This window comes from Brachyistius frenatus, unplaced genomic scaffold (genome assembly GCF_029030835.1).
Source record: "Brachyistius frenatus isolate BFR_SWC_R1_liver_20210118 unplaced genomic scaffold, ASM2903083v1 Contig_12, whole genome shotgun sequence".
NCBI classification, from domain to species: Eukaryota; Metazoa; Chordata; class Actinopteri; family Embiotocidae; genus Brachyistius; species Brachyistius frenatus.
In genome coordinates this window covers 3066059-3079854 of record NW_027210611.1, presented here as the reverse complement: position 1 = coordinate 3079854, position 13796 = coordinate 3066059, and the positions used below count along the sequence as shown (strand labels likewise).

General features: G+C 41.4%; 1 protein-coding gene across 3 annotated transcripts in view; it reads left to right on the top strand.

The window, feature by feature from the left end:
• rock1 (Rho-associated, coiled-coil containing protein kinase 1) overlaps window positions 1–13796 on the top strand; it is a 29541-nt gene that overhangs the window by 14043 nt on the left and 1702 nt on the right. Inside the window, exons 6-33 of one of the 3 annotated variants that reach the window (XM_069692228.1) lie at window positions 286–370; window positions 572–716; window positions 817–955; window positions 1182–1273; window positions 2779–2938; window positions 3232–3304; window positions 3411–3499; window positions 3913–3961; window positions 4124–4259; window positions 4684–4775; window positions 4981–5227; window positions 5752–5858; window positions 5978–6128; window positions 6758–6918; window positions 7004–7188; window positions 7783–7852; window positions 7941–8044; window positions 8265–8430; window positions 8562–8655; window positions 8741–8829; window positions 8929–9120; window positions 9214–9379; window positions 11216–11286; window positions 11406–11494; window positions 11631–11709; window positions 11832–12093; window positions 12917–13124; window positions 13386–13560. In XM_069692228.1, coding sequence (XP_069548329.1) covers window positions 286–370; window positions 572–716; window positions 817–955; window positions 1182–1273; window positions 2779–2938; window positions 3232–3304; window positions 3411–3499; window positions 3913–3961; window positions 4124–4259; window positions 4684–4775; window positions 4981–5227; window positions 5752–5858; window positions 5978–6128; window positions 6758–6918; window positions 7004–7188; window positions 7783–7852; window positions 7941–8044; window positions 8265–8430; window positions 8562–8655; window positions 8741–8829; window positions 8929–9120; window positions 9214–9379; window positions 11216–11286; window positions 11406–11494; window positions 11631–11709; window positions 11832–12093; window positions 12917–13124; window positions 13386–13437 — 3553 coding nt within the window. In that variant the 3' untranslated portion in view covers window positions 13438–13560. The other 2 variants (XM_069692229.1, XM_069692230.1) reach the window with 2 other exon arrangements.

Here is a 13796-nt window from a genome sequence, read left to right as displayed (position 1 = left end):
TGTAATTTTTACACACACACACACACACACACACACACACACACACACACACACACACACACACACACACACACACACACACACACACACACACACACACACACACACACACACACACACACACACGCACAAGCACTGGTTCAATAGGACCATTAGAACACAGCTGGATATTTTGAATGCTGTAGATGTGCTTTGTTCACCAGGTTTTCTTGCAATGCGTGCGTTCCATTTCGAGGTGTTGTTGGTATGTGTTGCACTGATGTCACTTTGTTGTTGTCTCCTCAGGGATGTGAAGCCTGATAACATGTTGCTAGACAAAGCAGGCCACCTAAAACTAGCTGACTTTGGAACCTGCATGAAAATGAACAAGGTATCACATTCAGCTTCCTTCAACACAATTATGTCATCACACCACGTACATAAAATGTATTTCTGTATGTACGATCTCCTTTTTATGAAGACTGTCTTAAGCTGTAATCCATTTTGTCCAAAAAAAACATGTATGTTGAGGGAATTATTTTGACAAAGTCCTGGAAATATTATGATTTTGAAAATGTTTTTCCTTCTTCAGGATGGTATGGTACGATGCGACACAGCAGTGGGAACTCCAGACTACATTTCCCCTGAGGTACTGAAATCCCAAGGAGGAGATGGATATTACGGCAGAGAGTGTGACTGGTGGTCAGTGGGAGTCTTCCTGTACGAAATGCTAGTCGGTGAGTTTAAAAAAAACAACTAAATTCTGTGAAAGACAACTATTTTACACATTTTCCGGAGAACGTGTCGGTCACGACGTTTGTCTCGTGCTGTCCGTAGGCGATACTCCTTTCTATGCAGACTCACTGGTGGGGACCTACAGCAAGATTATGAACCACAAGAACGCCCTGACCTTCCCCGACGACAGCGACATCTCCAACGATGCCAAGAATCTTATCTGTGCTTTCCTGACTGACAGGTTAGATAGCGGCAGACCGAGCACTGGATCATGAAGTGAAGACCTTTTCCATGTTTAGGCATGAATTGTGTTCAGGTGCAGACGACCTAGTGTGGAATGAATCTGCATGGAAACATACATAACAGCATAGATAATGAGCTTTTTTCTTCTGCTATTATGAAAATACCACTCAGAATTATTGAAATTATGAACAATCTAACCATGTATGTCCTCCTGACCCCTACAGGGAAGTTCGACTCGGTCGTAATGGTGTAGATGAGATCAAGAGGCATCCTTTCTTCAAGAATGACCAGTGGACATGGGAGAACATCAGAGAGAGTAAGATAATTTTCACTGAACAGATTACTGATTATTTTCACAGCTCCCATTTCATCTGGCACTCTGCTCCCTGTCATGTAGCCAGCGATCATGTTTTCCATTTGACCTACTAGAGACAGTTGCAGGAAATTCTTGTAGACGAGCCATTCATTCAGTATCCTTTCCAAGACTAAACGTGATTCCTGCTCCGAGCAATAATTGGCAACAGAGCATTTTTTTAAGGCCAACAATGGGGAAGCAAATGTTAATGTGTTGGGATTGACACTGGAGTAGAGAGAGATTAGAAGTTTAGGGCTAAATCCAGTAGCTATAGTCAGTTCTGTCACGGCTTTATATTTAATACTTTACTAAGCTGAAGTCAGCACTTTGGTGTTGACCACCCCTGTTGTTTCAATGGGTAAGCAGCTGCTAGCTGGCTGCTTTCCCTTTTTTTTTTTTTTTTTTTAAAGAGGGTTTTAAAAAAGACCTGTTATCCTGAAAAAAAGTTTGTATAGAGAAAACTGAAATGCTTGTTTTTGTGTCTCGTATATCTGGAGATAATGTCCTCAAAATGACAGATAAAAAAATATGTATTGAATACCACAGGCAGGAAATACAGAAGACAAAATCATTTTTTTGATAGGGGTTAATTTACCAAGTAAATTACAGATATATATTTACATGCATAATAACGAGTGAGCATTTTAATTTACAAATCTTTATTAAAATTTTACAGTTACTTGTTTTGTGTTTCACAAGGATGTCGAGATACCAGAAATTTGATAGTCAGTACTAATAACATGGATCTTCCACGACTCCTGAGACCAAATTCTAGACCAAAAATAAAAAAGATCAATCAAATAAACTGTTCTAAAAACTGCTGAACACGTAGTGTGCTGACAAACACAATCACACAAGGTTATATTTTGACAGACTGCACGACAATTACGGAAGTCTACTAATGTTTACGTTTTTAACAACTGAAGCTCGCCTGCTTTAAATCTTGTGTACAAAAGTTTGAGAGGGATCCTCCTTTTGTTAGAAATGCTCTGTGACACCTTTTGCACACTGACTTTTGATTGTCTATAACTTGTCCCTGGCTCCCCCCCCCCCCACCACCACACACACACACAAGTCACAGTGGACCTGCTGCTGCTATACCATACGTTGTTCAGTATCTCTAGTACTTTCAGCAGATATATACATTACTAAAAAACAATTATCACGTTTTTAGAATTTTGCTATCGAAATATCAGTCCTCATGACATCCCTAATGTAATCGAAACTTAAATTATGTAAGGGAACACATTATTCACTCCGGTTTATGTTTTCTGCCCCCGTAGGAAGAGATTTCAATACTAGTCATGACTTGTGGGAGTTTGTTCTGAGACCAGTATTTTGATTATTGTTGACTCATTATTTTGGTGTTTAACACACAGTGAATCACTGTATTATGTGAAATGAATTGTCATGGATCTATTGTTCCAGTGCCATCATTAATGTTTGCCTCTTGTGCTCATGTGCAGCGGCTGCCCCCGTAGTGCCTGAACTGAGCAGTGACGTCGACACCAGTAACTTTGATGACATAGAAGAGGACCGGGGAGAAGAGGAGACCTTCCCCATACCAAAGGCCTTTGTGGGCAACCAGCTCCCCTTTGTTGGCTTCACCTATTACAGCAATCAACAGTTAGTCTTCCAGACTTCGCTTCACACCATGTTCATAATCAAATTGCAGAACTGTTCATCTAATTCCTTTTACCACCAAATTGTCCACATAATTAGACAAATATGAAAATACAGGAATTGCCTGTAAATGCTCTGATTTATGTATTTTTTTTCATATATATATATATATATATATATATATATATATACTTTTTATTCATCAAAGAAATAGCCCCAGTTATTAGTTTATACTTTAAGAGGTTTAAATTTAATTGTTGTGGTTTGATGGTAATAATTAAGTATTCTTTTTGCAGCCTTGTGCGCAGTTCCACAGCCGCAAAGACCTGTGACAAACGTAGCAGCTCGACAAAAGAAGACAAGAGTCAAGTGAGTTGAAGACCGCTGTGAAGCGGAATGTCTTTGAGATTTAGAGTATCTGGCAATTTTCCGTCTTTGATAATCCGATAAATTCAAATTGTGTGTTTTTGTTTAGCTGGAGAGCCTGCAAAAACGGATCTACCAGCTCGAGGAGCAGCTCCACAGTGAAATGCAGTTGAAGGACGAGTTGGAACAGAAATGCAGGTAAGGAGTAGATTATTTATTCTTGCATAAAAAGGAACTGCTTACTGAGTCAACGTAAAGGCGTGATGCAAATTCTTTGGTCTGATGGATAGCTTTAAACTAGACAACAGCAGTGCAGCGATATGGGAGGAAGGAGGAGTTGAATTTAGTGAGAGTACACACAAGTGCATTTCTAAAAAGCATCATTGTTTCTAGGTAAATTGTGATATTTGTGGATAGAAAAAGTCTATAGAGAAGTTATTATGGCGTAGTCCTCATGTGTTCTCTGCCCACTGGTTGTTTGTACCTTTTCGATTTCATTATTATGAGGAAACAAAGCATGCAGCAATGTACATGCGATTTTATTAACTTCAATTTATTGTTGCAGGAGACATTCAGTGTGATGAAGTATTTCTCTCATTCTGGTTTTCTAGGACGTCAAACACCAAGATCGAAAAGCTCATAAAAGAACTGGATGAAGAGGTGAAATTATAAATTTATGATGCCGCTTTGATTGTAATTATATCCATAAAAATACACCTTCAGCTCTTAAATGAAGAGGAACATATTACTGTTTGAAATCAGTAGCTAGATTAAGCATTTGTTTCTGCCACATCACAGCTGTTCGCTTGTTTCTTGCTACAGGCAAACCTGAGGAAGAGTGCGGAGGCCAGCATATCTCTGCTGGAGAAGGACAAGATCATGCTGCAGCACAGATTCACCGAGTACCAAAGGAAAGCTGACCAGGAGGCAGAGAAGAGATGCAATTTGGAGAATGAGGGTAAAGATAATGAAGTGCTGCTGATGTATGATTCATACACTTTGCAATTAAAGTATAATTGCAGAGTGAGGTTGCAGATGCAGTCAGGATATGAACGTAGTTTTATTGCATGGTCTTCCTCGCAGTATCAAGATATGATGTACGTCCCGGACAGGTTAACTGGTATCCTGGTGTCATCCTCATCTTCCTCACTGCCAAATGGTAGTTTACTGTTGAACCAACCAAGCACATGTTCCTCAAACTTTTTTATTGACTTACTACGGAAAGACAGCTCTGGATTGATTGGGTGGATTGATGTGTAGTTGCAAACTGTGACAAAGTCTAAAGATTTTAATCAGGAAATTGAGAAAGATCTGTTTGGATTTGAAACTGGAGCTTAAATGAGGCCTCGTCGTTGAACTACTTTCTTTTTGTCTTTTTCTAGTGTCAACGTTGAGGGAGCAGCTTGAAGATATGAAGAAGATCAGTCAGAACTCGCAGGCCTCGAATGACAAGATTGCCCAGCTGCAGAATCAGGTATATACTAAACACACACACACACACACACACACACACACACACACACACACACACACACACACACACACACACACACACACACACACACACACACACACACACACACACACACACACACACACACACACACACACAGAGAGAGAGTCTGGACCAGTGGAACAAAATGCATGACGCTTTATTTTCCCTCATTTTTGATCACCAGCTGGAAGGGGCCAACGACTTGCTGCGCGCTGAGTCGGACACGGCAGCGCGACTGAGGAAGAGCCACACGGAGATGGCAAAGTCAATGAGCCAGTTGGAGAGTTTGAACCGCGAGCTTCAGGAGAGGAGCCGCGCAGTGGACGGAGAGAAGGCGCAGCTGGAGAAGGAGCTGCTGCTCCTTCAGAGCACCCTGGACTCAGAACGGAGGAACTACAGTCAGGGCTCAGAGGAGATCAGGGAGCTGCAAGGTGACCTGATAACACAAACCTAACAGCCAAAATTAGTGAAAGCTCGACTTAATCATAGTTTTCATTTTTTGAAATCTAGTTTGAGGTAAAAAGCTATTTACAAACACCCCAAATTTTCAGTTTATTAAACCAAGTCAGTGGGATACCACATATCTTCCAAAGTAATCTCACTTTCATTCGGACATATGACACATCTGCACAAATTCCACCTAACAGAAGTCCTCCCTCACTGATGTCACTCAAGCCATAGCACCGAAAACACCCACATCATTCAAATCAGTTTCGGATTTCTCTGTCAGTCAGTTATCTTTTATAGATATGAAATAAATAATCACATAAATTAGTGGGAAATGAGGAACCGTGATCGATGGCATTAAAGTAATTTATTTAAAGTCAAGCAAACTGAGAGACAGACTGTGAAGCTATCTGAATTTGTTGGGAATAAAAAAACAAAACAGATTTTGCAATGAAAATACTAGATTCATATTGAAAACACCACAATTCTGTTTTCCTTTGCCTTTCAGCGAGAATGGCAGGGATGCAAGAAGACAACAAAAACTTGAAGCTCAGCCTCTCCAAAGTGGAGACTGAACGCAAACAGGCCCAGGAAAGGACAAATAACCTGGAAAAGGTACATACAAGTAGTAATTCTATTAGTATTTTCTTGCATACAGTACCCTGCTGTTAATTTGTGTATTTGTGACGAGATAAATTGCTTCATGTTGTTTGGTTTTGCTCCCCATCCTCCAGGAAAAGAACAACCTGGAGATTGACCTGAACTACAAGCTGAAGACGCTACAGCAGCGTCTGGAGCAGGAGCAGACTGAGCACAGGGTGACGCGGGCGCAGCTCACTGACAAATACGAGTCTATTGAAGAAGCCAAATCAGCTGCCATGAACGGTACGCCGGTCCTGTGTCGCAGCATGCCCTTATCCACTTTCTGTCGTTCTCCTGTTTCTGTGATTCTTGTTTTTCTTTCTCTCTGCCATCCTGCTTTGGCCTCGCTGGCTTACGTTTGAATGCCCTTCATCCTTCATTTTATTTAACTTCTCCTTCACCCCATCAACCTCTATCTGCTGCGCCTCTCTCTCCTACTATCTGATCAGAAGTCACCTCCAGGTGCTGCTTGGGTGGTGAGAGGAATTCAGGGAGTGTAAGCCAGCGAGCATGTCAGGACACTGCCTCATTGCATATTAAAGCTGGACTGTAAAGCTGTTTTTTTGCAATAGAAATATGATCTGTCCAAGTTACTTCTTGCCATACTGAATATCTTCTACGGCAAAATGCCTTTACTTACAATGAACCTTCATGTCTGTCCCTTTTCTCTCTCTCTCTTTTTTTTTTTTTTTTCTTATAATTTACATCAAACATTAAAAATTTTTTCAAAGTTTTTAAATTAGAGCAGCGCGAGTCGATAACTGTTCAATGTAAATTTGCGGTTACCGCCTGAATACCAAGTGGCTCAACGCTTAACACCCTCCAAAGTAGAAAACGAGAATAACTCTTTCACTGTGTCTGTTTTGCTGCAGCCGTTCAGCAGAAGATGTCCGAGGAGAACGGAGCGAGGATGAGAGCGGAGAGCCGGATCGTGGAGGTCGAGAAGCAGTGCTCAATGTTGGAGTTTGACCTCAAGCAGTCTGTGCAGAAAATGGAGCAGCTGATGAAGCAAAAGGAAAGGCTGGAGGATGAGGTGAAGGAAACCACTTGCATACATTCGGTGTTGTCTCTTTCTTTGCCCACACAGCTCCTTCAATTCTCGCACCTTCGTCCTCCAGGTGAAGAATCTGCGGATACAAATAGAGCAGGAGTCGAGCAAGCGCGTCCTGTCTCAGAACGACCTGAAGATCCGCACGCAGGAGGTCGACCGTCTTCGGTGTTCAGAGAAGCAGCTCAAGCAGGAGATCAACACGGCACTAGAGAATAAACGCTCACTGGAGTTCCAGCTGGCACAGCTAACCAAGTAAGTGGACTTCCTGAATTAGAATATTGTAATCGTAAAATTGATTTCTTGTTTATTATTTCTTATATATGCACTAATCGTATTGCTCGAGACCTTGTCTAACATGATGTGGGAAAAAAAAAGAATATAAAAGTAATCATTGATATAGTGAATTTATTTTTACAGTTATTAGAGTAATATTTGAGCTAACTGATTGTTCCAGTCGGTTTTACTCGGAAACTGGTCGCGGCTCCAGCCAGGAGTTGTAATTTTTCTGTTGTTGCTGCTCTGGCCGGTAATTCTCTTTGGAAGTCGAGGCGTAAATTGCCTTAAAATTGCCTGCTATTTTCATATAAATGCTATTATTCCAGCTTAGTGCCGAAGCTGTTCTGCGACTGTTTACACCACAAGATTAGGGTTTACTCTCAGTCCAGCTCTGTCCACTCCATAACTAATCCTCTGGCCTGCTCGTTCCAATCCATTCTACTACACGGGCAGATATGGGTGCTGGCTCTGTTTTTTCTTACTGGAGAGTATTATTTTGAAAGTACTTGGATCATGGATTTAATCAAATGATAAGGAAGGTCCTAACGTGTTTGGTTGGTGTGTTAACAGACAATACAGAGGCAACGAGGGACAGATGAGGGAACTTCAGGACCAGCTTGAGGCCGAACAGTATTTTTCTGTAAGTATAAAGTCCTAGTTTGAGGATCTCCACCCTCCTCCTTCAGTGTGAAAACCACCAGCTGAACCATTTGTCTTTCCTCCTTCAGACGCTTTACAAAACTCAGGTCAAGGAACTAAAAGAGGAGATTGAGGAAAGGAACCGGCAGGTACAAGAGACTCAGAAAAAGGTGCAGGATTTGTGCAATGAAAGGTAAGAAACTGAATTCTCTTTATGCACACTGCAGACCAAACATTTAACCATACAAATAATGAGTATTTAGCAGCTAATGGCTGCTGTCCCTATTTTTTTTTTTTTTTTTTTTTAGCTTTTATTGTTTTTTTGATGGGGAAAAAACTATCAAAAAAGCTAAAGTTACATGGATTTTTTTTTTTTTTAGCTAACCATCAAATTTTCTTTATCCTGTCCAAAGGGACTCCTTGTCTGCCCAGCTGGATCTGACGGTGACCAAGGCCGAGTCAGAACAGCTTGCCCGGGCACTTCAGGAGGAGCAGTACTTTGAGCTCAGCCAGGAGAACAAGAAAGCGTTGACCAGACACAAGCAGGATATTGGGGAAAAGGAGGCTACTATTGCACGGGTGAGCAGAACATGAAGTGTCCTTCTAACTACAGTTTACTGTCCTCCTCAACATGATCTTGTTCTTACAGCACCGCTGGATCAGTTCTAGCTTTGAGATGGTAAAATTACAATTCTCTACTTTCTATGCAGCTTGAGGAATCCAATAAAACTCTGACCAAAGATGTGGAGAACCTCAGCAAAGAGAAGACGGAGTTAAATGAGAAGCTCCGTACTCAGGATGAAGGTACTGTCCTTTTGTTGACCTCCATGTCTCCCTGCTACCTTCTAATTATGTTGTTATGCGAGCTCAGTCCTCTTTTCCCTTTCAGAGTATATAGCTCAGAAGGACGAGATTTCAAATGCAATCAAGGCTAACTACGACAAGATCCTCAACACAGAGCGCACACTGAAGACTCAGGTAAAGATCCGCCTTCTTTCTGTTCCAAGTTATTTCCAAACACTTGAGTGAGTGCCGAACCCCACCGGTCAAACTATTGCACCTGCCTCCATCTGTCAGGCGGTGAACAAGCTGGCGGAGATCATGAATCGCAAAGACATGAAGCTGGACCAGAAGAAGAAAGGCAGCACGGCCGACCTGCGGAAGAAGGAGAAGGAGAACCGCAAGCTTCAGCTGGAGCTCAATCAGGAGAAAGAGAAGTTCAACCACCTGGCCATCAAATACCAGAAGGAGCAAGGCGAGATGCAGGCGGTGGGTTCACACCTCGACATGCCGCAGCCTAGTGTGATGGTTTTAAGAGTATCTCTTGGCCCTAACCCAAATGTCTTGACCTTTCCATCACAGCAACTTTCAGAGGAAAGCACATATCGCAACGAGCTGCAGATGCAACTGGACAGCAAGGAGAGCGACATCGAGCAGCTCCGGGAGAAGCTGAACGACCTGCAGCAGCGCATGGATAACTCCAGTGTCACCAGCTTGCAGACAGACGAGACGGACAGTAATATCGCAGGTATGATCACAGCTGTGCGGAACTGGACGCGGCGGCAGTTACTTCAATTGTCCATGGCAACAATTTATAAAACAAAAATCTACGACTTACTTTTATCTTCCTCTTTGTGTTTTCTGTTAGTAACATAATATCTCTTTAAATATGTTGCGCGTTTAGGATTTTTACTCTTAACAATATTAAATTGACTTTGTTTTGATTCATGTAGGTTGTATGTGGACATATTTCCTAAATAACAAATGTCTATGGTGATTTTGTTTTATGTTTTTTTTTTTAAAAAATTTTTTTATTCTCATTAACAAAAGTTGGACTTGACATTTTGAGAGATGCTACCTTTCAGTTCATTTGGCACAGTGTTGCTTCAGGTAACATCGTTTGTTGCTGAAATCAGTTTATATCCCGGCTTTGTTACTTTTTGTTTGATGATTGTGGCTTTAATGAGTTAAAAGAAAGGATTTAGCATCACAATAATGGTGTATTTTTAGATCACATTGGGTGGATTTATCAGACAGTTCAGCTTGTGCATTGGGTTTTAAGTTAAGCACATTAAAGTCACGAAAGCAGACACGATCATAGTTTCATTTAAGTCAAAGTGTTTTACTTAGCTGGTATATGCTGATGTGATGCAGCATCTTTTTCTTATGCAAGATCTAACAAGAAAATGAATGTACCGTGTCCTAGGTGTGTTTCATGTGTGCTGGTGTCTGTGGTTAAACGATTCTCTCTTTATTTCCCTCATGTCCAGTTGGTTCTCCTTGCTCTTCTTATCTTTGTAACTTCCATTCATTTTCCTCTGTGAGTAACTGAGTGGACTTTTTGCCCGGCCTGTGCTGCAGCTGTCGTTTGTCTTTTTTGTTGTTGTCTTTTTTGTTTTGTTTTTTGCACCTGATTTTCTTGAAGTATTCTTTTGCCAGAGGCGCGACAGCCATCTCTGTGGGGAGAATTTCAGCAACACTTTTGAAAGAGTGAACGAGTGTAAATGACCTTTTGAAAATTGTCAAAATATAAATGACTAACATACACAGGGTGTTAAATAAAAGCGCTGGCAGTGTCTTTGTTTAATGTCACTCGGGCCAGCCCCAAACAGTAAAGCAACCAAACTAGAGCAGAGTTTACTGACACCACCCTGTGTGAGGTTTAAGCACGTCACTCTCGGCACCTTTCAAACGTGTCCTGGAACTGAAACTAGCTGCTTCTAATTGACGGTACTGTCTTCTTTAAACACGTTAACACTCTTGTTGTGTCTTTGTTGGCATGTTCACCAGAAGTGCTGCTCGTTTGGACACGAAGACCTCCCCTCACTATGTAGACAAGTAGTAGACGAGCCCCATTCGGTTCACTGACCCCGTTCAGCTTGTGATGTTTCAGCAGCATGCACTTGGATTTATGATTTTAACACCAAATGATGTAAAAATGTAACTTGCAGTGCACATTTTGTTTTTGTGAAAGGGGAGTGAGTTATCATACTAATTTGATTGCTGCTGCAAAACTTATTATTTTTTAACATTAGCGACGGAAAATCTTACATGCTCTCTTTACATGCTGTAAGAAGTTGCCGTTGCCCAATATTCTCCTCTTGGATGGGAGTGTAAAGTAGCAGCAAGGGATACCACTAGTCATCTCCTGTCACCTACTGTTACTGTAACACGGGCGAAACTCTGAAGAGTTCATGTGGTGTTTTAAGACCGTTACAACTTTGGACTTTTTGGTGTTTTAATGTCACCCAGTTGAGTTTGGATTTAATCGCTGCATGGCCTTTTCTCCCACTGTCTTTAATTGACTGTGCAGATTTAAACTTTTTGTGTGTGTGTGTGTGTGTGTGTGTCTGCTGCCTTTCAGAGTCCAGATTGGAGGGTTGGCTGTCAATTCCTAATCGTGCTAATATCAAGCGATACGGATGGAAGAAGCAGGTATGCTGCGTGTTTCCATCGCTCCACCTGCATTCTGTTAAACTTTGTACACAACAAAAGCCGCCCGGCCCCTCGAGGACTCCACCGGGCTTCCTCTTATTGTCTTTTCAATATTGCAGTACGTGGTGGTGAGCAGTAAGAAGATTCTGTTCTACAACGATGAACAGGATAAGGAACAGTCCAACCCCTCAATGGTACTAGATATCGAGTAAGTATTCCTTTTTTTTTTTTTTCTTTTTTTCTTCCTTTCATCTGCTACTTTCTCCACCATCACAATTTACCTACAAAATGTGGACCACAAGAAAATAAGTTATCTACAGATCATTTTCTATTTCCTTGTGCAGCAAACTATTTCACGTCAGACCAGTCACACAAGGAGACGTGTACCGAGCTGAGACGGAGGAGATCCCGAGGATATTCCAGGTGGGAGGCTCAGCTCTATCTTGGAGTTTTACTTTGATTTTCATTTCCATTCAGCCCGGACTTAGATTCTCCTCAGCCTCCAGAAAGAATTTCTGACACCCACCCCCGATCCGTCTATTTAGATTTTGTATGCCAACGAGGGAGAGTGCAGGAAGGAGGCGGACGTGGAGACGGTCCCTCAGGGCGACAAGACCAACTGTCTCCCACACAAAGGCCACGAGTTCATCCCCACGCTATATCACTTCCCTTCCAACTGTGAGGCCTGCGCCAAGCCTCTGTGGCATGTCTTCAAGCCACCTCCGGCCCTGGAGTGTCGCCGCTGCCACGTCAAGTGCCACAAAGACCATCTCGACAAAAAGGAGGATGTTATTGCTCCTTGCAAAGGTAAAAGACCTTTCCTTTGGGATTTTCTGCTGGTGTAATGAATGTATATTTTCATTTTCTTTAAGATGAGCAGTCATTATCTGCAAAATCTTTCAAGGTACTTTTCTAGCTGCTGTTGAGGCCTTAATATCGAAAGTACTGCACAAGCGTCGGCGATATTCACGCGGACTCTTGAAGAGTTATATGTAAACATGACAAGTGGGTTATTATTGCAGCTAACTTACAACTCGCATCCATTTTACAGTCACAAGAAAACGACCTTCATCTTTTCTGCTTGCGTTGGCGATGGCAGCACATTGTGGCGCATTACTGCCACTTGTTGATTAGTGAAATAGTGTTAAACAACTGGCATGAACATGTATCACACTGCCATACATTACCAACACCGGTCACCAACACCATCAGTTTATTTGGTGTTTGTAAAGAGGTTTACTGAATTTTTTTTTTTTTTTAGTAAGTTCATAGAGTTCGAATCCTTAAACTTCACCAAGAAATTACTTAAAAAAAAAAAAAATCAAAATACTAAAAAGTTTTAGCTCTCCTTAAATGTAAATATTTGCTACGTTTTTTTTTTTATGATAGTAAACTGAATCTGAAATTATCTTGGGATCTGGAAAATTGCAATGGGCATTTAAAAAAAAAAAAATCTTGTCTAAAACTTAATAGCCCAAAGAAATGAAAATACAATCAGATTAATTAATATTGAAGCTGACCATTATTTGGTATATTTTAGGGGTGCGTCTTTGAGATGAAGGGTAGTTTGAGGTCATATTTATCACACTGGATTGTTTTTTCTGCAACAATGTGTGCCGTCCCCCTGCAGTTAACTACGATGTGACCTCTGCCCGGGACATGCTACTGCTGGCCCTGACCCAAGATGAGCAGAAGAAATGGATTGGCCATCTTGGAAAGAAGATTCCTAAGACCCCACCATCGACATTTTCAAGAGCGTCACCTCGTTCCATGTCAACTCGCTCGGGACCCAACCAGTCCTTCCGCAAGAACCCTAAAAGCAATACGGGAAAGCTGAGGTAACTTCACAATTTGGGACTAATATTTAGGTTTTTAATTAAAAAAAAAAAAAAAATTCAACTCTGCTTGCATGTAAATATTTTTTCAGACACTAATGTTGAAATAACTCCAATGCTTTATTGTACATTATGCAGTAGTTTTTCAGGCAGTAAGTGAGGGTGTGTTGCAGTCATAAGCCTCTTTTTTTTAAAATTCCTTCTTGTGGGCTGTGATGTGGTCACGCCAGTCACGTGACCTGCTGTTTGTCTCCTGTGTTGTAGCAGAGCGCAGTCCACCCTCCAAGCAGCAGACACAACATCCAGCACTTGTTGACAGGAACTTCTTCAGAAAGTGTTGATGTGTTTCTTTTTTAGACTTTTCTCTTCCAACTTTAAACGTGTCTATTTATTAATTGTGTGACTGAGTGTTTCTAACATGAGACACTTCCTGGTTGCTTGGTTGGTTGGTTGGTTGGTTGGTTGACTCGACTCCTTGGCTCTATCCAGTTGACACTTGGGATTTTTCTAATTGTCACTAATGTGTTGTTGGGTTCAGTAACTAACTTTATAGACTTACTTTGCAACTCTCATTAGATTGGTCCACATTAAGGATTTTTACATCACCCGTCAAACATAATGCAAAGCTGTTAACGGTGTCACAGTGTCTGTTTACCAGCTTTTCTGTTAGACTGG